The sequence below is a fragment of the Sus scrofa genome, chromosome 14, assembly GCF_054392235.1.
Source record: "Sus scrofa isolate SSC_HxYL_T2T_F1_AM1 chromosome 14, Sscrofa_HxYL_maternal_Yorkshire_Landrace_v2.0, whole genome shotgun sequence".
Taxonomy (NCBI): Eukaryota; Metazoa; Chordata; class Mammalia; order Artiodactyla; family Suidae; genus Sus; species Sus scrofa.
The window spans coordinates 161,388,286-161,415,000 of record NC_139396.1 but is presented as its reverse complement, the minus strand read 5'-3'; the positions used below and the strand labels follow the sequence as shown (position 1 = coordinate 161,415,000).

General features: G+C 52.2%; 1 protein-coding gene and 1 long non-coding RNA gene across 39 annotated transcripts in view; one reads left to right on the top strand and one right to left on the bottom strand.

Moving 5' to 3' along the window:
- The window catches only part of EBF3 (EBF transcription factor 3), a 116,156-nt gene extending 109,108 nt beyond the window's left edge, over nucleotides 1-7,048 (top strand). For 9 of the 37 annotated variants that reach the window (XM_084996758.1, XM_084996754.1, XM_084996756.1 and 6 more), the window contains 4 exons: nucleotides 350-527; nucleotides 1,427-1,615; nucleotides 2,116-2,205; nucleotides 4,363-7,048. In XM_084996758.1, coding sequence (XP_084852884.1) covers nucleotides 350-527; nucleotides 1,427-1,615; nucleotides 2,116-2,205; nucleotides 4,363-4,394 — 489 coding nt within the window. In that variant the 3' untranslated portion in view covers nucleotides 4,395-7,048. Of the gene's footprint in view, nucleotides 1-349; nucleotides 528-1,426; nucleotides 1,616-2,007; nucleotides 2,206-3,060; nucleotides 3,281-4,362 lie in introns of all 37 variants that reach the window. The other 28 variants (XM_084996753.1, XM_084996749.1, XM_021073765.2 and 25 more) reach the window with 8 other exon arrangements.
- LOC106506157 (uncharacterized) overlaps nucleotides 6,069-26,715 on the bottom strand; it is a 32,941-nt gene continuing 12,294 nt past the window's right edge. Inside the window, exons 2-5 of one of the 2 annotated variants that reach the window (XR_014827707.1) lie at nucleotides 19,089-19,221; nucleotides 18,344-18,637; nucleotides 14,131-14,273; nucleotides 6,069-7,881 (exon numbers count right to left, since the gene is read on the bottom strand). This is a non-coding gene — a long non-coding RNA (uncharacterized LOC106506157). Of the gene's footprint in view, nucleotides 7,882-14,130; nucleotides 14,274-18,343; nucleotides 18,638-19,088; nucleotides 19,222-23,236; nucleotides 25,059-26,715 lie in introns of both variants that reach the window. The other variant, XR_001301293.3, reaches the window with a different exon arrangement.

Here is a 26,715-nt window from a genome sequence, read left to right as displayed (position 1 = left end):
GCTAGGGGTGGAATGGGAGCTGCAGCTGCCGGCTGACGCCACAGCCACAGCAATGCGGGACCGGAGCAGCATCTGTGACCTACACCACACAGCTCACGGCAAAGCCAGATCCTTAACCCACTGAGCGACGCCAGGGATCAAACCCACGTCCTCAGGGATGCTGGTCGGGTCCTTTACCGCTGAGCCACGACGGGAACTCCCTTTGCCCGTTCCTTTTTAATGGCCAAGGGACAGTGGGTGCAGCCACCATCTGCCCAGCGAGGCCAGGCGGAGGGGCTGGCGGGTGCCGGGCTGAGCCCCGGGGGACGGCCTGGCCCCCGAGCCTGACGGGGCCCCCCTGCTGCGCCAGGAGATCATCCTGAAGCGAGCGGCCGACATCGCGGAGGCGTTGTACAGCGTCCCTCGCAACCACAACCAGATCCCCGCCCTGGGCAACACTCCCGCGCACACGGGCATGATGGGCGTGAACTCCTTCAGCAGCCAGCTAGCCGTCAACGTCTCAGAGACGTCACAAGCCAACGACCAAGGTAGGCGGCGGGCCGCCCCTCCCGAGACGCCCAGGCGGGATGTGGGGCCTTAGCTGCAGTGGACAGCACCCTGAGCCTGGGGGGGAGGACGGTGCCCGGGCTCTGCAGCACCCGGAACCTGAGGGAGCCGCTACCGCGGCTTTGTGCAGTTTACTGGTATTTGCTAGAAGTTTCCTTGGCTGGCTCTACTGTGGCTTTGCCTTCCTGGAAAGGCTGGGATACGCTATAGGATAGCTGCGACCTAGGGAGCCGAGGGGACCCTTCCCGGGTGCGTGTCCCCGGATGGGGGCTGGTTTCTGAGTTGGGGAGGGGTATGTGGGGAAAGGCGCCCGTTGCCCACCCCCGCCTCGCTGCATAGGCAGTGATCTCGGCACACGCCTCCCCTGGCTTCCGCTCACCCTCGTCCCAAGGAGGGAGGGGGGCTCCCGCTCCCTGCTCCCCCCGCCGACGGAGATAGCCTCCGTCGAGATGAAGACCCCAAAACAGCCTTTCCTGGGGAGTCCTGGCCACAAACAAGCTCTCCTTGTCAGCCCTGGCATTTGAAGGTCTGCAGGGGCCGAAAGTTCAGGTAGTGGGGGGGCGGGGGAGGGGGCAGCCCAGGAAGCCGAGCTGTGGATAATTGCTTCTAAAGAGAAACGTGAGAGCAGCTGAGCTGACGTTCGATCGAAGCGCGCGTGCGGGCCGCTGTCGAGGCCGCGGAGACGGGACGGGGCTCGGCGAGGATGCTCGAGCAGGGCTGGCGTGATAAGGTTATCTGAGCTGGCGAGAGGCGCTGGGGCTGGAGGAAGGCATACGGTCAATTAAAAATGTTTACTATATGATGGAGATTTGCGGGGAGCCCCCCCCAAGTGTCTCTCCCTGATAATAACGTTATTTTTGGCCGGGGGGGGTTTTAACAGTCGGCTACAGTCGCAATACAAGCAGCGTGTCCCCGCGAGGCTACGTCCCCAGCAGCACTCCCCAGCAGTCCAATTACAACACAGTCAGCACTAGCATGAATGGATATGGAAGTGGCGCCATGGCCAATCTAGGGGTCCCGGGCTCGCCTGGATTTCTTAATGGCTCCTCCGCTAACTCTCCCTACGGCAGTAAGTGTCTGTTTTTGTCACACGTCATCACCCAGATTCATGATCGCTGCAGAGTCACATGTGTGCGTTGCTTGGATGTTCTGTGGTGTGAGCTACTGGCTAAAAGGAAGGGTGGCTCTGGAGGCTGGGCGTCCACGGACCACAGTAACTTGGCCCCAACCGGCTTGGGCCCCACGCGGTCCCATTGGAAACCCAAACGAAATCGGCACCAAACGGGGCCGCCCGATTGGAAACGAAAGTCCGACAGAGAGTCGCCCGTTATCCAGAGCGCGGCCAAGCCAGAAACCTCTCGTGCTTGCTGTGCTGGCCGAGGTCCCAGGCGGGCCCTGGGGCTCTCTGTCGTGTGGCCGTGCCCGGCGTCGCGCGTCCTGACCATGTTTGCTTTGTTGCAGTAGTGCCGTCCAGCCCCACCATGGCAGCCTCTTCGGTCACCCTCCCTTCAAACTGTAGCAGTACACACGGCATTTTCTCATTCTCACCTGCCAATGTCATCTCTGCAGTGAAACAAAAGAGCGCCTTCGCGCCCGTGGTCCGGCCCCAAGCCTCCCCTCCTCCTTCCTGCACCAGCGCCAATGGGAACGGACTGCAAGGTGAGGGTGCGCCGGCCTGAGGCCGCGGCCGAGGAGCGCCCCGAGGTCCCCGGGGCAGGCAGGCCGGGCTGGGTGAGGGCCTCTCCCTGGGGGGCGGGAGCGCCGCCCCTCCCGCAGGCAGCCCCGGCTCCAGGCCGGGCAGCCCCGGCCGTTGCATGCTCTGCTCTGTCCGCCAGGATGCCACACGGCCCCCACTCGCGCCCTCTGGGTTGACGGAAGCCGTGTCCTCCTCCTCCCAGCACCACCTCAGTGTCCTCGTGGGAAAGCAGCCCACACCACGGGGGAGAAACGGGACGTGGTGAAGGCAGCAGGGGCCCGAGTTCCGTCCCGTTCAGCCAACAGCGAGGGCAGGGGCCAGCCTGGAGCTCCGGGGCCCGCAGCCTCCGTGTCACGAGGCCGCGGAACAGCCCAGGCCTGGGTGGTGGGTCACGGTGCCACCCGCAGAGCCCAGCTCCGCATCTCGGCCCGCCCTGCCCGCGCTCACCCCGGTCTCACAGACCGCGGGGCCCACGAGGCCGGGTTGCCCTTGGCAGGGCGCGCACCCCGCCCGGGGCCGTGCATGCACCAGCTGGACGGAAGCTGGTCTTCGTAGGCCAGCTCTGTCAGAGACCGAGGGAGAAGGTCCCGCCCGAGGGCAGCGGGAGGCCCCGCCTGACACAGCTGCCCACAGACAACGGCCCCGCGGAGCGGGCACCCGCGTCCACCCAGTGCTGGGCCCTCTGGGCAGTGGCCCGGGGGGGCAAGTGGCAGGCGGGGCCGCGTGAGGGCCCCTGGGCCTCGTGGGGTTGCACGTGGCTCTCGGTGACGGAGGCCGCAGGCACTGAAATTAAGTGGCCGTCGTCTGGCCTCTTGCAGACACCACGTTTGGTATATGCTCTTCCCGGTGAAAAGCAAATCCAGTTACTCCTTTAAAAAAATGAATCCATTCAACCAGTATTTACTGAGCGCCTACTATGTGCCAGGCTCTCTGCTGGGTGCTGAGGACGCTACCGTGGAGAAGACAAACTGGCCCTTTTGTGAAGTCGGTGGCATATTTCACTTTGATGAACTAATGCTCAAAAAAGGAACTGGAAAGGTATCAGTGATTTGCAATAATTGTCTGCACAACACCTGTTAGCCCATGAGAGGGACGCCCAGCCCCGAGGGGCCGCCGACTGGCCTGGGAGCCGGCAGCGGTCACCAGACCACAGTTGCTTCAGCGGCAGGGGGCCAGGTGCCACGGCCCTGCCCGCCGTCCGTCCGTCCATCCGTCCGTCCACGCGGTGCCGAGGCCCGTTGCGAGTCGGCGCCGTGTGTACACAACAGGTCTCCCAAACCATAACGTTGTAACGGTGAGTCGGAGGTAAATTAATATTGTTGCAATTAATGACCTGAGAAATTGAAGCTCCCGTCACGACATGAACAGACGTATTAATGCTCATACATAAATTAATGAGCTCCACCACTCTGACCAAAGTTAAACAACACGAAAGTTAAGAGATTTTAAATTGCATTTGCACCAGGAGTTCACTGGGAAGCTCTGCCGCCCTTGGCATTTGAGTGCAAGTTTCCTGCTTGCTTCCGAGAAGGGACACGCTCCCTAAGGTGGAGCTGTGGCTCGTGTCTCTGCGGGGCCCTGGGCCCTGAGCTTGCAAACCAGGTGGGCTGTGAGTGGCTTTGACCTTGGCGAGCCCGCGACTCACCATTACGATACAGAGCGAATGGCAGGAGGGCCAGGGCCAGGGCTGAGAGCAGAGGGGAAACCAGGCATGTCCAGTTTGACCGAGGGGGCCCGAGCGGTGCCCGGGTGCCCCTGGCCCGAGAGCCGGCCTTGGCTGGTGTCACGGAAGTGACCGGGTTGGTTCACGTCTGTCGACGGAGGTGGCCTCTAGGGAGTCTGGGCCTCCGCCTGCTCTGAGCCAGCCACCGAGAGGTGCGGGCAGTGGCCCCTGCGCACACAAAAGGCCAGCAGCCTTTCCCTCGGCCCCGTGAGGCCTCTGAGGAGGGCCGCCGTAGGAGAGGACTCGGGGGGCTGTCCCCACAGGCACCCCCGTCCCATGCAGTAGGTGCCCTTGACCGAGCCCACGGCTGGTCAGCGGAGAACACTGTTGACCGAAGCCCAGGGAGGCCGGCCCGCCGCGGTGAGAGGCACCCCTGACCTGCCCCCCTCTCTTTCAGCTATGTCTGGGCTGGTAGTCCCGCCAATGTGAGGTTACCTTCCGCCACGCCCAGCATATCCCAGGATGGACTTCAGGGGACACGTTAGTGCGTGCGACTGCTGATGGAGACAGTACCTTCAGCAGCACATCAGCAGCGGCTGAAAGGCTACCAGAGACTTTGTTTAAAGATTTTATTTAAACTAGTAAGAATCGACATGCAAACAACCTACTTCTTCACGAACAATTCCATTTTATTGAGCGAACTTTTCACATTTCCCAGTCCTGAAGATTAAGGAAAACAAAGCGACGCCTATTTTGTATAAAGTTTCCGACTCCGTCTTGGCTCTGTCTAGTACTTGCTATGTGTTGGGAGAAGCTCTGTGAATGCACCGTTTTGATTATCATGAAACACTGACGAAAAATGCCTCCAAACATTTTTCTGTACTCATGCTTAGAGTCACAATGGTTGTGTATCTCTCTATAATGTGAAATATTTTTCTGTGGTGAGAAAAGGGGGGCCAAGGAGGTCTGAGCCATCAAACTGGGAGAAAGGGAGACTGTGTGATGAGGAGAACGGGGTGGCAGGGAGGGGGGAGGGTTTCCCATCGCTTAACTTCATCTTAATGAAATGAAACTTTGTAACTTATTGTAGTTAGAAATTGTAACTTTGATATTGAATTCTCTTGCCTTCAACAAGCACACTGACAGAGAAAAAAAATGCTACTGTCTGTTGGTGAAACTATTCTCCCACTGCTAGAGCTTCCTGTTAAGCAAGTGTGATCTGCGACTTTTTTTTCAACTTTTGCTAGCACTGTATACTATTGCATTCTTAGGCTACTGTGAGGTCCATGTTTCTTGTACCAGAAATTGTCCTTTTGACTTCTAGATCCTTCTTCCCCGATGTGTTTTGTATGTGGTTATAAAATTGTAGACTTTTGTGATTTTGCCAAAGTTGTAGCTAACTATTTATACACTTGTCTTGAATTTTTTTCAGATCCACTTCAATATTTAGAGAAAAACAAGTTTTATTCCTTATGCATCTTGTAAGGAATAAAATGGTCTCCATTCAACACTTCCTTTTCCATGAACACTTGCTGTTGCGAAGGGACTTTATTTTGTAACATATCAATTATAAATATTGTATTTATCTTTGAAATTTTGTACATTGCTTTTCCTGCCATTTTTTGTTCCTGGTTTTTTTTATCTTTTCTTTTTTTTTTTTTTTTCTTGTCTGTATCGGTTTTTCGATCATGGCCTGGTGTTGCGATGCTGGGACAAGAGCATTAAGCCAAGAACTGTCTGTTTGATCTGTTTCGTTCGCTGAACCAGCGTCCCTGCATTTCCTTTGTCCTTCCCAAATTTGTCTTTGTTTAGACTTCCCGTCCTTTTTTTTTTTTTATTTTGAGGAAAAGTCAAATTCATTGTTTATTTTTATATTATTTTTAAGTTATCTGAACAAATACTTTTGAAGAAAAAAAAAAAAGTTCGTTGTATAGTCAAAACATAACGGTGCCCCCCCCCGGCTGTGACAAATCCTAGTAGAATCCGTGCATGTGAAACGGCCACGAAGAGGCGACACCGTTTGGGGCTGTGTCCTTATTTTATTCGTTTTATTTTTATTTTTATTTTTTTTTTTTGTAGAATGTAAAAAGTCATTTTAGCTGCCACTCATGACTTTGCCACATAGCTGAACTGTGTTTACTGGAAGAATTCAGAGGCCTAAAGTTTAAAATAAAATTTACTTCTGATGTTTTAATTAAAATGTTTGCCACATGAACTTCTCTGATGCCTTAAAAGTGGACTTCTTTAAGGAACCTTTGTGCTATTTTATCACAGGCTTATACCACAATTGTTAATCAATATTTCATTTGGAGAGTTATGGTGTAAACACACACACACACACACACACACACAAAAGCACAAGCCCGGTGATCCACAAGTCCTCCCTCCTGGGCCTGGTTCTGCTGCATCCTGCCTTCTCCCAGGCCCAGCTCAGAGGCAGAGAGGTTTCTGGGGACCCGCCTCGGCCCCTCATTGAAAATTCCTTTTTAACTTTTGCTGTGATCAACCCCACAGCACACTGCCTGTCCCTTTTCAACGGGAAGGACCTCCTTCAGACGCTCGACCTATTCGTGCCAAACCCACGGTGAGACCAAGCGGGTCGGCTGTGTTCCCTTCCCTTGGCAGACACGGCACAGCCAGCATCTGGCAGACTGCAGCAGAAATCAGATCTCCAACAAAAAGGAGGGACTTTTTCAAACTTTCTTGACAAAACCCCCAGTAAAACAACACAGGACTTAAGAGAGGGTCCATGTGAGGACGAAATCAAAGGATCCGAACGTCCCCCGGGGTGGGCGGGTCACACTCTGGCCCCGTGACGAGCCTGAGAAGTCACTTTGGAACTAAATTGCCTCCGTTTAATTTTGTCTGAGGAAGGGTCTGACCCCAGAAAGCGAGCTCCCGTGTCCACGTTAGGGACGTTTGCAAGTCTTTCCGCCCCTGCACTTGGTTTGTGTTTTAGGTGAATTAGTCGCCCTCATGGCTTCATTGTCTCAAAACCGAGAGCGCCACTAAATGGTAGATTTTACTGTTAAAGACCCTACAATAAGATTGTTTTATCTGTACATTTTTTCAGATATTTAACTGTATAAAAATGTTCATTTTACACAATATTTAATTAAAGTATTTCTTGTCTGTGAATTTCACTTCGGGTACCGTGATCTGTTGTGCTGATTTGCACTGGCCGGCTGGACACGCACCGGTCACGGGGGCAGGGCGGGGTGGGGGCCGTCGGCGCACCCTGGACCCTGGCGCCCTCTCGGCCGAGGTGAAACCATTCGTGACAGAACCTTCTCCAAGGTTGCCCACCGCCCAAGCCTCATCCAACCTGCATGGAGGCGTTCTTGTTCCTTACGTGGCTCTGGTCCCCAGATGTACACTGCACGCCCGCGTGACCATCTGGTCGCGACTCTAGGTCAGACCCCGGGCCACAACAGCCCTGTGGCTCAGAGGCAACCTGCAGGTTCCCAGGGGGCTTGGCCACTGCTCCCCACCGCCACCCCTGCCCCTGGGCCTCTGCTTCGGAGCCCGAGGCTTGGCAGATTGACCACAAGGGCTCAGCTAGGCCAGACGTGCCTCTGTCCCTGACACCGTGCTCCACCGGGGCTCCGTGCAGCTTGGGAAGGCGACAGACGGACGGACGGACAGGCAGGCAGACCCCAGTTCCTCGTGCTGGCGAGCTCTGAGCTGAGGGACCCATCACCAGCTCCAGGTCCGCTGCGTGGCATGACACAGCCCCCACGGCCCCGGGCCGCACGCGGGTGTAGCCAAAGGCGCGGGCTCTAACGGGATGGGCCGTCAGCAGTGGGTTCTGGTTCACACAGCCGCGTTCGGCTCCCCGGTGTTCCCTTGCATTCCAGACTTTTCCTTTTCTCCTCGATGAAAGGCTGGTTTTGCATGTTTTGGCTTGCAGCTCCTAACACATCCATGTACGTGTGATCCAAATTAGAGCTCACAAGTGTCGTCTTAATTACTTGTTCTGCTGAGCAAAACAGGAAACAATTATTCAACACATAAAGAAACTTGTGAATACCTTTTTCTTCAGTCAACGACAGTCGGGTTCCTTTGACTGCATTCTCGTTTCAGCCTTAAAGAGACAGCAAGAAAGAGGCTCACGGGGTCCGAGGCTGCAGCCCGGCCCCTCCCCGCCCCTCCCCTCCGCTCCTGCCCCCCGTGCTGGGGGCCAACCTCATCTCCTCCCCTTCTCCGAGCCGTGCCAGCAATGCCCGCTCAGGGCTGGGGTGGGCGCGGGCTTGCTGGGGCTCTGCGACCCAGGGGGCGGGGGGCGGGAGTGGCAATAATTTCATGTCTGTGTTTTGAACCCAAAGCGAGAACTGCATTCTCTCCAAATGTACGCCAATTATTGTCAGGCCGCGTCTATAGTCTTTCAAGCTTTTAAAGATTATTCAAAGCACTTGAAATGGGCTTCAATCTAATGCCTCATTTCATTGCATTAAACAGCCTAGTTAATAAAGAATCGATATATTCAAAGGGCAAGGTTATCTTTTGTCTATAAGGGGTGGTGTCATTCTGAACCTTTTATAGTTCAAATGCTGAAAAAGACCTCATGAAATCCATACTCATCAAGTGTGTCAACAGGAGCAATAAAGAGGCCCCTGAAAGGGAGGAAAGTGCCCTCCTTTAAAACAACTCCAGCCTTATCTCCTTGCTCGGCACCCGGGGAAGTCCTCGGAAAATGTCAATTTCTCATCAAGACAAGGGGCTGCCACGATCACTTTTTCCAGGGCGCCCACACAATTAGGAGGAGGCCGAGGCCGGGCCGCCGCAGCCGTTTGCGGCCCCCCGTCCCCACGAGCGGCGAGCCCCCCGCCCCCCGGCAGATAATAAGCGTTGTTGATAACTCAAGTGTCAATATGCCGAAGAGCGAGTCCTGAATGTGAGTCCTTGTGCTTTGAGCCCGGCCGGCCGATCCCAGGCCCGATAACGGCGCAGCTGCCAACGGACACCCCGGGTTGGGCCTCCCAATTAATGCGATGAATAAACCACACAAAAGAGTCGGGCCGCTCCATCCTCCGTGAGACAATCCCCCGCTTTACCCTTCAAGGGTTCCTTTTATGCTGGAATAAGGTTGCTTTTAATGAAATTTAAACTCATCAGAGGAAATCAAAACCCTCCAATCAGATTACAAATTGATTTTTTGGTCATTTGTCATTCCCAGCATAGGGCCTCGGTTTCACGGGGAGCGGGCCGCCGTCTGGGGCCCGGGAGCCCGCACGCACCGTGCTCCCAGCCCCTGGGCCGGGGACAGACGGGCGGGCCTCCCGCCCCCGTGCGGACTCAGACGCCCTCATCTCCCCACCGCCCAGGACCCACAACGGCAGCAGGTGCCCGACGGCCCTGAGTCCAGCTGAGGCTTAACCCGGGGCCGCCTGTTGCCCTTGGGTCCTGACCTACTGATGGCAGCCAACAGAGGTACGTTCTCTTGGGACGGCAGGACGTCTGGGTTTGGGTCCGCCACGTCCTGAGTCTGCTCTGTGCCACCCCACACGGAGCACATGGACCATCCAGGTCCTACGGCCCAAGAGCTCACGATGCGATCGAGAGAAAACGTGGCCGCTGCTACCTGGCCCTCCAGACTGGGCCAAAGCCTCACTCTTGTCAGGGCCTGCCCTGCCTCCCAGCAGGGTTGGGGGACCGGCCCTGTGCTCCCACACACACAGCCCCTAGCCGCTGCCCCCCCAGGGGTTCGGCTGTGCCCCGGAAGGACTTTGAGCTGTTTGAGGACAAGACGAGGCCTTCCCACCCCTACATGGAGGGCGCTGAGTCCAGGCTGCAGGGAGTCCGGATGGGTCTGGGAGCCCACTTCACGCCCCCGGAAGGACGGGGCAGGGGATGGGATCGGGCAGGGTCTGTTTCACGAGAGGAGTCAGCACCACTTCTGATCCAGATTCCTCTGGAGCCCCCTCTGCAAAGGATCGCTCAGGGGCACAGACCACCCTATGCCTTTCCAAACAGCAGGTGAGCGTCATGTGTCACCCACACTCAGCACCTGGAGGGTCACTTGTCACACCACCTTGCTTGGCCATCCCGTGGGCTCTGGCTGGGTCTGGGCCCCCTTTCCCAGGTAAGGGAACCAGCCTGGGAAGGGCAGACAACCCGTAAGGTCACCAGGCTGGAAGAACCAGGGCCAGATGCCAAATAAAGTCTCCTGTCTCCAAACCCTCCACGCTTCCCATGGTGTGGGTTTCAGAGACCCTCAGGAACGAAAGGGAGAGGCCACCTGGACAGAGCAAGACCCCTGCCCGCCCCCAGATCAGGGAGGACACACGCCTGGGGACTGAGGGGCCTGACTCAGCCGGGCCACCTGGACAGGCTGTGAGAGGGAAACGGCTTGTCCCACCAGTGTCAGCTGGTGGCTCAGGGACACAACCGATACTTTAGGACACAACGATGTCTCAGACTCAGGAACCTGAAACCAAGGGCAGAGGCTCCTGTCCCCAGGGACTTTGCAGCATACCAGGAGGCCAGCAAAGAGCTGCTTCCCTAGAGCTTTATCCTGGTGTTCTCAATTCACTACTCGGTCTGCACGGCTGGGAAACGGGATGCCTGTGGGTACCAGGAGCTGCCTCCGTCCCACGTGGTAGATGCAGTGCAGACCGGGCAACAGGCTGAGGGTGGGAGCCATTCATACAGTGCAGGGACAGGAGGGATGGGAGGGGACGAGAGGGTATAGGAGAGAGATAACAGGGGACAGCAGGGGACAGGAGAGGGACAGGGGATGGGGGACAGGAAGGGAAGGGAGGAAGCCGGAGAGGGCAGGAAGGGGACCGCAAGAGAACAGAAGAGGACCGGAGGAGGACAAGGGGAGGCAGGGGGACAGGAGAGGGTCAGGAGGGGACTGGGCTGCAGGACCGAGCCCTGTGGCCAAACCCCAGCAGGGCTCAGTAAAAGCTTGTTACTACTGGCAAGATGACAACGGGGACAGGATAAGGATGAAGCCAGGGACGTGATCAACAATGAAGATTTGGCTGGCAGAGGCTGAATGAGCCACAACCAAGTCAGAGGCATGGGTCCAAACAGACAAAGTGTCGGCGGCAACACAGGGGTCCCACCTCGCTGCCCCCACAGCCACACCCAGCACCGTGCTGATGGTGGCCGTGGACCAGGGCTCACTCGCCCGATGGTGGGCTGTCACCCAAGAGCTAAGACCAGACCCCAGGCTCACGTTCCGACCCACAAGAGGCCGAGATCGTCATCGCCTCCTTCCATGACTGTGGGGCCAGCAGAACCCAGGCCGGCCGCGGGCGGCCATCGGGAGAGAGAGAGGGCCTGCAGCAGGGTCGATATTCTCAACACGCAGTGAGCTTCTGCAAACCAGTAAGACCAATGGACACTCTGGAGACAAACGGGCCAACTCAGGCAGCTCACAGGGAACAAGCTGAGAGAGCAGGACGCTTGGGGTATAAGTTCAACCTCACTTAGAACATGCACATTGAGGAGTTCCTGCTGTGGTGCAGCGGGTTAAGGACCCTGCATTTCTGCTGCTGTGGTGTAGGTCGCCGCTGTGGCTCAGATTCAGACCCCAGCCTGGGAATTTCCATATGCCCTGGGTGTAGCAAAAAAAAAAAAAAAAAAGCCTACAAATTAAAATAATGAGATGAAATTTTTTTTCATCTATTAAACTAGAAAATATTTTTCTTAAAAGCTAATACTGGAGTTCCCGTCGTGGCGCAGTGGTTAACGAATCCAACTGGGAACCATGAGGTTGTGGATTCGATCCCTGGCCTTGCTCAGTGGGTTGAGGATCCGGTGTTGCCGTGAGCTGTGGTGTAGGTTGCAGATGCGGCTCAGATCCCGCATTGCTGTGGCTCTGGCGTAGGCTGGTGGCTACAGCTCCGATTCGACCCCTAGCCTGGGAACCTCCATATGCCGGGGGCCCTAGAAAAGGCAAGGAAAAAAAAAAAAAAAAAGCTAATACTCAATCCTAGAGGGAGAAGCGGGCATCTCAGATTTGTAGAAAGAAGAGTAAATGAGTAGAAACTTCTGGAATCACTCTGACGTATCAAGAGACTTCGCAGTGTTCACATCTGTTGACCAGTAATTCTACTTCTTGGACTCGATCTTAAGGAAACTACCAGAGATCAGGTCAGACGTGAAGTACAAGACTGCTCACCCCTTACAGATGTGATAAATTCATTTCATTTGAGTAATAAAAAAAAAAAAAAAGACTGCTCACCTCAGTGACACTTATTTGTTAAAAACTGGAAAGAACCAGAAGTCTAAAAATAGGGACTGTTAATTGAATTATGCTACAGCCATAGAATAGAATAGTACACATTCTATCAGATAGCCATTAAGATGAGGCTTCTGAAGGGTGTTTAATGAAATGGGAAATACTAATGACATAAAATTAAGTGAAGCAAGCATATGTGTGTACACACACACACATATATACATACACAACATCATTCAAATTTGTAAACTTTTATGTATAGAGAAGATTTGGGAAAAATACTAGTCAGAATTAGAGCAGAATCAGTAGCAGGCAGATTTGGGAGGGGAAAGCTTATATGCCTATTTTCCAAGTTTTCTGCAAAAGAGACGTGCAGGGTCCTGCAGCAAATGTGCTGCCCAGGCTCCCAGGGGGACGAGGCCCCATGTTGCTGACTCGCCCCCTGCCTTTTGCTGCAGCAGAGGAACCAGGGGCACCCATTTTGGGGCCAAGCAGGCCGTCCCCAAACCCTGAGGCCAGACACACTGGGGGCGCTGGCCCTGCAAGGCTGCATGGAGGCAGACCACAGGCCAGGAAGCGGGTCCATCCTCAGAGTGTGCGGGACGGGCAGAGGACCCAGGGCCACAGGGTCCACAGGAGACAGGGCTGACGAGAGGTCCTACAAAGCCACCCGGGCTCCCTGCCCCTGTTTTCCCAGCATCCCCTGGGGTCTGATACTCACTTTACTTTTACCTGAACTTTCTTCAAGGGATTTCTGCTGCTTGCGACCAAACAATTAGTGACCAGAGTAGGAGAAAATTATTTTAAAATGAATGCTAGGAGTTCCCGTGTGGAGCAGCAGAAACGAATCTGACGAGGAACCATGAGGCTGTAGCTCCCATTCGACCCCTAGCCTGGGAACCTCCATATGACGCGGCTGTGGCCCTAAAAAGACAAAAAGACAAAAAAGCGAAAAAAGAATGCTATTAAAAAAAATCCAGGAGTTCCCGTCGTGGCGCAGTGGTTAATGAATCTGACTAGGTACCATGAGGTTGCAGGTTCGATCCCTGGCCTTGCTCAGTGGGGTAAGGATCCGGCGTTGCCATGAGCTGTGGTGTAGGTCGCAGACGCGGCTCGGATCCTGCGTTGCTGTGACTCTGGCGTAGGCCTGCGACTACAGCTCTGATTCGACAACCCCTAGCCGGGGAACCTCCATATGCCGCGGGAGCGGCCCAAAGAAATAGCAAAAAGACAAAAAAAAAAAAAAAAAAAAAAAAAAAAAAAAAATCCAAAAGAATTTACAAAAGATTACATTTGATAAGTGAAATTCAGCAAGACTGATGAATACAAGGTCAATATACAACTGTATTTCTATAGCAATAATAATTCATTGATGGAATCTACAACATTGTAAAAATATCAAAAGCTAGAAAGAAAACTACTCAAGTTACGCAAGATGTCTGCACACGAAACCATAAAATTTTTGAAAATCTTAATAAATGGATGCAAGGTACCATATGCATAGATTGGAAAGCAGCATACTGAAAAGATGCCAATTCTCCCTAAAATGATCTATAGATTCAGTGTAATCTCAGGCCCACTTGGGTTGGGGCTTCACATATGAACCGGGCTGAGGGGTACAAATATTCAATCTGTAACACTATGCAAACAAAATTTCTTATGCGACCGTTGTAACTAAAACAGTTGGATATGAAGCAAGAACAGACAAATACCCTAAAGGAACAGAAGGTCCAGAAGCAGACCGACCCCACCAACGTGGCGGTCTGATCTGTAACAAAAGTGATACTGCAATGCAGGGGGGAGGGGTGGTCTTTTCAGTGAGTTGTGCTAAGCGTGGGGACATATGCATCGGGTACATGGAGTGACACCCCCTCACACATGTGAGACTGTGAACCAGGAAGGCTGGGGACCCTCAGATGTGATGGACCCCCCCCCCCCCCCAGCTATGAGAGAGAGAGGAATATTTTCAGGGAAAAGGCAGTGTTAAAAATCAAAGCCAAGAGGAGTTTCCATCGTGGCTCGTTGGTAACAAACCCGACTAGGATCCATGAGGATGCAGGTTCCATCCCTGGCCTTGCTCAGTGGGTTAAGGACCTGGTATTTCCATGAGCTGTGGTGTAGGTTGCAGATGCAGCTCAGATCCCCTGTTGCGGTGGTGTAGGCCAGCAGCTGCAGCCCTAAAAAAGACAGAAGTAAATAAATAAAGCCAAGAAAATGCCCAGGTCCTCTATATGTACTGATATAGCAATAAGATGGAGTGATGAGAAACCATCTGTCTGGGTGGCCAGTGAGGGTTGAGACTTGCCACAGGCAGGGGAGTCTTTCAAGGTCAGAACAAAACCCAAACCCAATTCCATTCCGTCTAACTTCCTGGGTTTGCTCACCCCAGTCTACATCGATGCCACAGGCACAGACTTCACACTTCGCACGTGCACTAGGGAGCCGTGCTCTGAAGACATCAGCTCTCCAGAAGCCCTCAAGATGCTTCCAAAACAACCCATGGTTTTATCACCGAGAGGAATTAAAACAAGATCTAAATAAATGGAAAACACCCCATGTGCATATGGACTGGAAGACAGTATTGTTAAGATGACAATGCTCCCTAGTTGATCTACAGATTCCGGGGGATCCCCATCAGAATCACAGCTGGCCTCTTTGTAGAAACTGACGAGGTGATCCTACAATTCAGGTGCTATTGCACTGGACCGAGAAGAGTCAACAGTCTCAAAAGGGAACAAGTTGGGAGACTGGCACATTCCCATTTCAAAACTCACTGCAAAGCAGCAGAAATCGAGACAGTGTAGAGCTAGCACTGGCAAGACAGACAGATCAATGGGCTAGAACTGAGAGTCCAGAAATAATGCTCCCTGTCTATGGCCTAGTGATTTTCAACAAGGGTGCCAAGACCATTCAGTGTGAAAAGAACAGTCTCTTCAAGGAAAGGTCAGCTGGATATAGCCACAAAGCTAAAGAATGGAATTGCACCCTTCCCTCACACCATATAAAAATTAACTCAAAATGGATCAAAGAGCTAAACATAAGAGCCAGAACCATACAACTCTTGGAAGAAAACAGGGGTATGTTCATGACTTCAGATTTGGCAATGGATGTGACACAAGTTTGGCAATTGTACAAGGCACAATAGATGTGATACACATCTTAGATATGACACCAAAAACATGAGCCACAAAAGAAAAAACAGATAAACTGGATGTCATCAAAATTAAAAACACCTACGCTTCAAAGGACATTATCCAGAAAATAAAGAGACAACCCACATAATGGGAGATACCATTTGAAAAATCATATCTTTGATAAGGGACCTGTATCTGGAATGTGTAAAGAACATCTGTAAACACAAATAGTAAAAAGAACAGACGACGTAACTTAGAAATGTGCAAATGAAGTGTTTGCAGGTGACCTAGTGGTGAAGGATCTGGTGTCGTCACTGCTGTGGCTCAGGTCACCGCTGTAGTGCGGGTTTGATCTCTGGCCCTGGGGAAATGCCGCATGCCACAGGTGTGGCCAAAAAATATTTAAAAACCGGGCAAGTGAGCGGAATAGACATTTCTACAAAGAAGACATGCAAATGGCTGATAAGCACATGAAGAGATGCTGGGCATCATTATAGCCATCAGAGGAGAGGAAATCCAACCACAGTAAGATGCCACTTCACGCAGCTGCATCACAGGGCGGCCACAACGAAAAAGTCCGACAGTGACCAGCGCTGGTGAGGGTGTGGGGACATCAGAACCTCCTACTCTGTTGGTGGGGCTGGAAGACGGTGCAGCCATTTAAATAGTGCAGAGGTTTCTCCACTGGCTCAAGACAGAGTTCCCATGTGGCCCAGTATTTCCACCCTAGGGTCCCACCCAGTGGGAATGAAAACACGTTCCCACAAAAGCTTTCATATGAGCATTTATAGCAGCATCATTCATAAGAGCCAACAGGTAGAAATAACCCAGTGTCCATTAGGAACGGATTTTTAAATTTGGTACATTCGTAGTCGCGGGCTACTCTGCCGCAAGTGGAACGAAGGACTGACACAGGCTACACCAGGGGTGACCTCTGAAAACGTGCTAAATGAGGGAGCCTGTCACAGAAAAACACATTCTATGTTTCCATTGATTTCTTATTTTTTATTTTATTTTGCTTTTTACGGCCGCACCTGCGGCATATGGAAGTTCCCAGGCTAGGGCTCGAATTGGAGCTGCAGCTGCCGGCCTACGCCAGAGCCACAGCAACGCGGGATCCGAGCCGCGTCTGTGACCTACACCACAGCTCGAGGCCACACCAGATCCTTAAGCCACTGAGCGAGACCAGGGATTGAACCCACACCCTCATGCTTACTAGTCGGGTTTGTTATTGCTGAGCCACCGCGGGAACTCCAATTCTATGTCTCCTTTTATATGAAATGTCCAGAATAGGCAAATCCACATGGATAGAAAAGGGCTCCGTTAATGCTTAGAGCAGGGAAACAGGTGAGGAGTGGTTTAGAGGGTGATAGTTAAAAAAACACGGGTTTTTTTCCAAAATAAAAATGCCCTAAAGTTGGGAGTTCCTGTCGTGGCTCAGTGGGTAACAAACTCAACTAGTATCCATGAGGATGCGTACTTGCTCCCTGGCCTTGCTCAGTGAGTTAAGGATTTGGCGTTGCTGAGGCTGTGGTGTAGGTCGCAGATGTGGCTCGGATTCTACCCCTAGCCTGGGAACCTCCATGTGCCACAGGTGCAGCCTAAAAAGACGAAAGACAAAAAAAAAAAAAAAATGTCCTAAATTTGACTGTGCTGATGGCTGCTCATGTCTGTGAATATACTAAAAACCACTGAATTGTACATTCTAAATGGGCAAATTGTATGCTATGTGAATTTTCTCTCAATAAACGGTTATAAAAAAGTCTTGTGGTTTTATTAAAGCATTAAAGGAAAGTCAACATGGCTTTTCATGGAGAACTACTCTTAAGGTTTTTGGGTTTCTGGGGAAACTCTTTCCTGGAGAAACCTGCCCAGGCTCAGGTCCCAGGCCAGCACATGGGAGCCACTGAGGCTCTTTCTGTCCCTGCTCTAATTGGGCCAAGGGTCCCCCGGCCAGGGACATCAAGGTCACGCCCTGGACGCCTGCCTGGGCTGCCTGGGCTGATGCAGGGCAGGGCCAGGCTCCCCACCCCTGCCCTAATCCTGGCCCTTGGTGGCCCTGGGGGGATGAGCCCGAGTTCTGCCTGGTTCCTTTTGATGCTGCCTGTGGAGCAGGCAACACACAGGCCTTCTCATCCAAAGTCATCTCCTAAGTCAGATTTTTCTTAAAGAAAAAGAAAAATCCTTTGGGAATGGTTTTAAAAAACTGTTTCCATATTTCCTAACATTCCAGAATACCCAGTCCTACTTTTTATTACTATTACTATTATTATTATTATTTGGCCTTGGTCTTCAGCATGTGGGAAGTTCCCTGGGCCTAGCGATGGAACCCACACCACGGCATCAACCTGAGCCACAGCAGGGACAATGCCAGACCCTTAACCGCTAGGCCACTAGGGAACTCCCTCGGGCCTACTTTTTATGCCTGGCAGCCCTGTTTCTTCAATTGCTTTAAAACTTGTCTTGCTCCGATGGATATCAGGAATCTCAGCCATCCCACTGCTGCCACCCTGGTCTGAGTCTCATCAGCGCTTCCCTGGTTCAAGGCCTACTACCGGTCCCATTGCTTCTCCTGCTGTGCCCACTCTCCCTCAGCACAGAAACCAGAGGGTCCTTTACAATGAAAGGCAGACAGCTGCATGGCGTCTCTTGCAATGCCACGAGGACACCCAGTCGGCTGTGACACCCCTGCCATGCCCCATTCTCTCTCCTGCTGCCCGACCGCCAGGGCATGGAATACCCTACATCTCTCACTTGTTTTTTTTTTTTTTTTTTTTTTAAATTAGGGCCACACCTGTGGCATATGGAGGTTCTCAGGCTAGGGGTCTAATTGGAGCTGTAGCCACCGCCCTACACCACAGCTCACAGCAACGCCGGATCCCTAGCCCACTGAGCAAGGCCAGGGATTGAACCCGCAACCTCATGGTTCCTAGTTGGATTTGAGCCACGACGGGAACTCCTGGAAGTATCTTCTGCAAGAGCATCTGCTCTGTCCCCTCACTGAGGTCCAGCCCCATTCCCGGGGGGAGGTCCCCGCCGGCTCCATGGAAGTGAAGGCCCCAGCCGCCGCCCCACACTCCCTCCCCCGTTTTATTTAAAGTCCCTTTAGTTGCGTCATGTCCCGAAGCGCGGGCTTTACCGAATTCACTTGTGTGCTGTCACGTGTGTGCTGTCACCCTGGAGGCCATAAGCCTGGGGGCAGGGCCTGTCTGCCGGGATCGCCGCCACACCCTCCGCACCGCGGCTTCCAGAAACCAGACTTCCTAGGCAGTGGTATTCTCCCCCCGTCTCCGCCCAGGGCCGGGTCCACGAGCTTGACGGCGAAACAAGTCACATCTTCATTCCCACTGGCGTGGGCGGGATTCAGCGTTTCCTCCGTCTTGGACGCAGGCGGCTCCAGCGACTTTCTGCAGAGACGGTGACGAACTGTTGATGGTCACCACGACCTCACAATCCTGACAACTGACAGACCTGTTGTTAGATCTTGCTACTTAGTGCATTAATTTTAAAGAAGCACATAGATCACAACAGCGCAAATGTCATTTTTAAGGGTTTGGTAACTAGTCGGAGAATTTTCTTTGTGATCCTATGAGTTTTTTTTAATTAAAGTAGAGTTGATTTTCAATGGTGTACCAATTTCTGCTGTACAACAAAATGACCCCGTCATATGTATACATACTTCTTTTTTCTTGTATTATCTTCCATCACGTTCTATCCCAAGGCCATGCCACCCTGGGCATGCCTATGCACTTTTTTAAATGCATTTAAAATATTGTTCTGAGAAAGGGGTCTATGGCTTCGCCAGGCTGCCACAGGGTCCACGGCGCAGAAGAGGCAGGAGCTCTGGATGGGACGCACCTGCTTCAAGGCTCAGGACATATGCGCTTTAATATCAACCCACGCTGGCCTGTTGAGAATTCGGCTCTTTTCATTATCTGGTATGGTTTTGCTCCACAGCACACAGGTTTTGTGTTAGTTCATAATATACACTCTGCAAAGGGACAGAACAAGAGAAGGACTCCTGAGGTGGACGTGCAGCCTCCCTGGGGCCCAGTGGGCCCCAGACTTGATGGAGGCCTCACCGTGGACCCAGTTCAGGAGCAGAAGCAAGAGAGACATTGAGCAGTTAATAACCCATTTCTTCTTGCTCTCTTGCAATCCAGGCTTACTGTGAAAATAAAAGCAGGGGACACGGATGGGAAGAGAGGGTTAATCGCCTCCATCCCAGCTCTGCCTAAACGGCCCCTCCTCCCAAATAGATGCATTTTTACCAATGGGTCGTCAACTTTTTTAGACCTCATTCTAAGGACTTTAGAAATAGACATTTCTATGTGTTAGGAAAAAAAACCCTAACTGGATCAAAATTTTCTATTACTCAATATCTACCCCAATGGTACCTGGAGATGTCCCCACCCTTTCCAGCAGGTGTAGAGAACTCTGCTGTCGAGATGAAAGAGCATCTATTTAACCAGCCCCCTGCTGAAGAGGTTTCTATTCTTTCCTACTGAAAACAATGCTATGTGTACAATGAAAATATTTTAGAGATACCATTTCAAAAAAAGTTGTTCAAAACTGGGACACTGAAAACCATAAAACATAATTGAGAAAAATTTTAAAGATCTAAAGAATTTGGAGTTCCCGTCATGGCGCAGTGGTTAATGATCCGACTAGGAACCATGAGGTTGCGGTTTGATCCCTGGCCTTGCTCAGTGGGTTAAGGATCTGGTGTGAGCTGTGAGCTGTGGTGTGGGTCGCAGAGGCAGCTCGGATCCTGAGTTGCTGTTGCTGTAGTGTAGGCTGGTGGCTACAGCTCTGATTAGACCCCTAGACTGGGAACCTTCATATGCCACAGGAGCGGCTCAAGAAAAGCCAAAAAAAAAAAAAAAAAAAAAAAAAAGAAGAGAAGAATTATAGGGATATACCATGTTCATGGGTTTAAAAACTCAATAGTGGAGTTCCCGTCGTGGCTCAGCAGAAACGAATTCGATAAGGAACCATTAGGACGTGGGTTCGATTCCTGGCCTTGCTCAGTGGGTTAAGGATCTGGTGTGGCTGTGAGCTTTGGTGTAGGTCACGGACATGGCTTGGATCTGGTGTTGCTGTGACTGAGGTGCAGGCCGGCAACTATAGCTCTGATTTGACCCCTTGCCTGGAAACTTCCGTATGACGCAGTCACGGCACTAAAAAGACAAAACATAAAAATAATAATAATAAAATTAAAAAATTAAAAATTAAAATAAAAACTCAATAGTGTAAATGGGTAAATTCTCCCAGAATTAATCTGTAGATAAACATAATGAAAATATCAGGTTACTTTCGTGGAAATTAACAAACTAATTCTGAAATTTGTGGACTAGCAAAGGGCCCAGACTAACCAAGGTGATCTTGAAGAAGCATAAAACTGGGAAATTTAGGAGTTCCGGTCGTGGCGCAGTGGTTAACGAATCCGACTACGAACCATGAGGTTGCGGGTCCGATCCCTGGCCTTGCTCAGTGGGTTAGGGATCCGGCGTTGCCATGAGCTGTGGTGTAGGTTGCAGACACGGCTTGGATCCTGAGTTGCTGTGGCTCTGGCATAGTCTGGTGGCTAGAGCTCCGATTTGACCCCTAGCCTGGGAACCTCTATATGCCGTGGAGTGGCCCAAGAAATGGCAAAAAGACAAAACAAACAAACAAACTGGGAAATTTAGACCCACCAGCAGGCGGGGCTTTTTTTTTTACGGCCACACCCACGGCATATGGAGGTTCCCAAGTTAGCGGGTCCAACTGGAGCTACAGCCGCCAGCCTACACCACAGCCACAGCAACGCCAGATCTAAGCAGTGTCTGTGACCTACAGCACAGCTCACAACAATACCGGATCCTTAATCCCCTGAGCAAGGCCAGGGATTGAACCTGCAACCTCATGGTTCCTAGTCAGATTTGTTTCTGCTGCACCATGACGGGAACTCGGGGCAAGGCTTATTTTAAAAGAGCAATAACTGGAGTTCCTGTCATGGCTCAGTGGTTAATGAATCTGACTAGGAACCATGAGGTTGCGAGTTTGATCCCTGGCCTCACTCAGTGCGTATAGGTCGCAGATGCAGCTCGGATCCTGTGTTGCTGTGGCTGTGGTGTAGGCCATTGGCTACAGCTCCGGTTAGACCCCTAGCCTGGGAACCTCCATATGCCGAGGGTGAGGCCCTAGAAAAGGCAAAATAAATAAATAAATAGAAAACAGCAACAACTATACTCTGTATCATTGGCACAAGGACAGATCAAAAGTCCAGAAAGAGACCCACACGTGACAAGGTAAAGGCTGGGTCCACATGCGGCACAGACTCATTTCATTTTTTTAGGGTCTAATTGGAGCTGTAGCTGCCAGCCTACACCACAGCCACAGCAACGTGGGATCTGAGCTGCATCTGTGACCTACACCACAGTTCATGGCAATGCCGGATCCTTAACCCACTGAGCAAGGCCAGGGATTGAACCTGGAACCTCATGGTTCCTAGTCGGATTCATGAACCACTGAGCCATGACGGGAACTTTGTGGTTCACTTTTTCAACAAACTTTGTGCTTTTTCTTTTTTGGGGGGGAGCATGCCCATGGCATGTGGAAGTTCCCATGGGTAGTTTCCATGCTGCTGCAGTGACAATGCCAGACCCTTAATCTGCTGTACCACAAGGAAACTCCTAAATGAACTTCACCTTTGGATATGTATTGCCAAATATTCTCATTCACCACCACATAAAAAAAAATATCTATTTCTGGAAGTCCTAGCCAGAGCAATTAGGCAAGAAAAAGAAAAAAAGGAGAATTGGGGGGAAAAAAAAAGTAAAAATGTCTCTATTTTCAGGTGACATGATTTCATATATAGGAAGACATAAAGACCCCACCAGAAAACTGGTATGTCTAATCAATAAATTCAGTAAAATCGCAGAATACCAAATCAACATATAAAAATCAGTAACATTTCTGAACACTAAGCATGAATGATGTGAAAAAGAAATAAATAAAACAGTCCCATTTACAACAGCATCAAGGTCAATAAAATAAGTAGGAATAAACGAAACCAAGGAGGAGAAAGCCTTCTACACTGAAAATTATGATACCGATGAAAGAAAATGAAGACATAAATCCATGGGAAAATATCCTGGGTTCATGAATTGGAAGAATATTGTTAAAACACCCACTTCTATGTTCAGTGAAATTCCTACCAAGATTCCAATGGCATTTTTTAACAGAAATAGAAAAAAAATCCTAAAATTTGTACAGAACAATAAAAGACCAAAATAGCCAAACATAAAGCTGGAGAAACATAAAGCTGGAGATATCACATGCCCTAATTTCAAACTATATTACAAAACTATAGTAATCAAAACAGTACGGCACTGCCATAAAAACAAACATACAGATCAATGGAATAGACTAGAAATTCCAGAAATAAACCCATGCGTACATGGTCAATTAATTTATGACAAAGGAGCCAAGACTAGGTGATAGCGAAAAGACACTAAATAAATAAATGGCAATAAATGGCGCTGAAAAATTGACATGTAATAGCCACATATAAAAGAATGGAACTAGACCCCTACATTATCTCACTTGTAAAAATCAACTCCAAATGTAGTAAAGGCCTAAGAGCACGACTGGAAACTAGAAAATCCTACAAGAAAACATAGGGAAAAATCTCCTTGACGTGGGTCTTTGCAATGACTTTTTAGACACGACCCATAAAGTACAAGCAACAGAATAAAAAGTAAGCAAGTGGGACTACAGCAAACTAAAAGAATTCTGTATGCAAAAGACATCACCACGAACAGAACAAAAAGACAACCTAAGAACGGCAGAAAATATTTCACATCTAACTCTGCAAACAGCCTCGATTCCTCGCTGTAACTCCAGCTACAACGCTTCCCAGAGGAAGGCTTTAAAGCATCCAGCTGAAGAATCAGCCAACAGCGCCCCTGCCTCGGATGCCCCTGGCAGGGAACCAGAGTGGATGGCTCAGGTAATAGTGCAACCTGCAGCCGTGGAGGGCTGGAAAAATTAATTGCCCATCATGAAACTGTAGCACACGCTGCCCAACGGAAGCAGTACTTCCTGGGCCGGGTTCCCGTCTGTGTTCTCTCTGGAAGTGGCCTCGCTGTGGCCTCGCCAAGCCCCGGAGGAGGAGCAGGTTCTCTGCGCGCTGTTGGCCGCTTTCTCCCCCCAGCGTGGAGTGGCCAGTGCTTCGCGAGGGAGCAGAAGGGGCTCGTTTTTAACCCTAATGGATTTACGCAAAGACCATTCTCTTCATTCTTCCAAAACCCAAGTCCTAATTATCTCAGTGCCTGGGGGCCCTGGTGGTACAGCTGCAAATGCCACACTATGTAGCTTTGCTTTATGGAAATTTTCTTTCCTAAAGGACGTTGTTTCTTCAGCATGTGGGCCAGACGAGCCTGCACCTCTGGCTCTGCAGGCACTCGGGGGGACGAGCCCCTCGACTGGGCAGGGCTGCTGAGGTGAACGTGGGGGCTTCGTGGGAACGGTGATGAGCACTGGGTCTGGGGTCTGCTCTGTACAGAGAGCTCGGGGGTGGGGGGGGAAGGCCGCTGAGAACCAGTCGTGGGCAGAAGCTCGTCCAGCGTTTGCTGGGATGGACAATGGCATCCAGATCATCGCTTTTTTGCCCGGAAGTTTTCTAATCAGCACGGAGGGCTGGAGGCCGTCAGAGGTGAGCTATGGGAAGGCCATTTCCCGGCCGTGTGGACGGAGGTGGCAGGGGTGGGGGAGTCTGGTGCGCTTGGACTTTTTTTTTTAAGTCAAACAAGAATCAATATTTAAGATTATGCAATGTCCATACCAGCCCGAAATAGCTGCCAACCCAAGGACAAGGGCTGGATAATTTACAATGCAAGGGATCCATTCTTTTTGAGAGGGGGGAAGGGAAAAATCAAGATTTAGGCTTTTTATCCTGAGCTGAACTTTTCTCCTCCATTCTTAATGGCACCAGATATAAATAAACCATCCATTTCGCTTTGTAGGCGTGATCTGTACTTTGCGCAGACTCTGAGGAAACAGCAGGCCAGTTTCAGATCCTGAGCTCAGGCCGGAGCCGTAACCACCTTGGACACAACCCTCATTTACACGTTTCCAACTTCCAGTCGCGTCAAGATCCGCCTCTCGTTCCTGTGCCCGGACGATCGGCAGAGGAAGCCTTTTCATTGTCAGCCACGGATGGCTCTTCTGCCCCGTATTTTTAACGTGAAGATGAAATATTTCTAAATGCCTGTCACTAGCATCCCGTAACCGGCCCCCCTCCCCGCAGCTGCCGTGTTCCCTCAACCAAGTCAGAGGCCGCAGGTCACGCGAGCGGGCAGCGGGGGCTGTCGAGAGACCCCCCTGCCGTCATCAGAGTCTGGACTGTTTTTTATGGGGCTGGGCCTGTTTCTCAAGAAGCCTGCCTCGTGGTCAGGCAACATTTCCTTTGTCCCTGTTGCTGGGATCGCCGGCCTCCGCCACCCCAGACGCGACCCCCGGGCATCGTCCATCTCCAGGTGTGTCCAGGAGGAAGCCAGAAAGCACTGCCTCTTTCCGCCACCTGGAAGTGACGATCAGGAAGGGATGGAGTTGGAGCAAAGACCAGCAGGTGCCTGTACGGGGGAGGGACGGGGCTGGAGCCCTGGGCTCCGCCTCGGGCCCACGTCCAGCAGGGCTTGAGCAGTCTTGCTGAGGCTCTGGCTCCTTCTCACCTGCGTCCTTCCGCTGCCTTCAGCTCTGCCAGCACCCGCCTCCTGCTGACATAATGTGCTGTCCCCATCCAGCCAGCAGCAGCGTGCACTTCACTGCCCATCAGCCGGTTTCCTGTGTGGTGGCAGAAAGAGGGAGCACAGTCGCCGGGCCAGCATCTTCGCACCAGGGCTTCCCATGGGGCGTCAGAGCACCCTGGGCAAAAGTTCTCAGTCCAGGAAGACGGTCCGGTGAGGGAGCCAGGGGCCTGGAGGGGGAGGCGGGCATCCTGGGCGACCCACGCATTTTGGGCGGGGACCCCTTTCCCCACCTGGAAGTGGAGGGGTCAAGGCCACCGGATCACAGCCTCATAAACACCCTCCATGTTGGGCAAGTTTCACATCCACCCGCCTGCTAGAGATTCGAAGGAAGAAACGCAAGGGCCGAAGAGCCTGGGGCTCACTCTACTCCAACTAAGACAGAGGGGAGGGTCCCCCTTTCTGACCGGGGAGGGGGCGGTGGGGGGGACGAACCCAGCTTGTCAGGAGGCTGCGCCTGGCAGGAGGGCCTGGAGCTCGGCCGGCTCAGCCCGGAGAGTTCAGGGGCCTCGGTCTGCGTGGCCAGCTCTCCGGATGACTGTGAGTTTCCGTGGGACACACCACGTCCATACAGGAGCTTTGCAAACTGTAAAGTGCTCTTCCTGCTTCTACACATGAACGATCCACCAGATCAGCGACCAGAGTCAGAAAATAGCCACGTAGGGCAGGCCTGGCATAAATCTCCCGGGACCCGGGCGGGTCTGGAATCCCGGAGAGGCAGATGGTGAGGCGCCCCCGCCCCATCAGACGTGACCTCCCAGGCGGCAGGCCAGGGCTCCAGCTCCTGCAAGGGAAGGACAGGACACGTAGCCCAGAACCGTGTTTCAACCTGCGGCAGGCAGAGCCGTGTCTGGACCTGCTGCTCAGGGGCACCCCGATGGGGCCGAGCCCACCACCCACCGTCACCGTGGCGGAGCCTCCAGGGGGCCTGCGGCCTGGGAGGACGGGCGCCTGGGGTGGGGTGAGGTGGGGGCAGCTGCTCTCCTAACCCGCGGTGGTGATAAAGGCACATGGATTCCCTCCGCGCCTCGGAGGGGCCCCCGGGCGCTCCACGCACTGACGGGGAAGTGCCTGAAACCGACATGAGGAGGGGCCCAAAGAGGAGAATCAACCCAAACGTTCAGGGCACCTGGGACTTGGGAGCAGGTGGGGAGGGGACGCCAGGTGCTCGCCTCCCCCAGTTCCAAACACTCAGTTCCTTCACCCGATCCGTTCAATCGCCTGCTGCGGCCTTGGCAGGAAAACCGAAATGAAGAGGTTATAGTGTCCACACTCTGGGGGCCGCTGCGCTGTGCTTTCAGGCAAGGCCTGCAGCTTCACACACGGCCCCTCGGCCTCTTGAGGCCCCCCCTACCCCACCCCAGGCTGGCTGCCCTGGGGTCCCGCCCTGAACCCCTCACTCTACCCCCGGGCTCCCAGAAAACATGCCTATTTTCTAAACTCTTTCTGCTTGGAAGTAATTTCAAACTTACAGGAAAAGTTGGCAGAATAGAGCAAATGGGGCAACTTGTTACGCAGTCACAGCAAACGGCAATGCCGAGCACGGCTGATCAAGAGAAAAGCAAAAAGGAAACACGAAATACTAATATTGTACATTCAGGGGTTAGGAAGGTGGCCTGGTGAGCCTCGTTATGCCTGAAATTTAATAACTTAGAGGAAATGGATAAATTCCTTGAAATATAAAACTATAACTG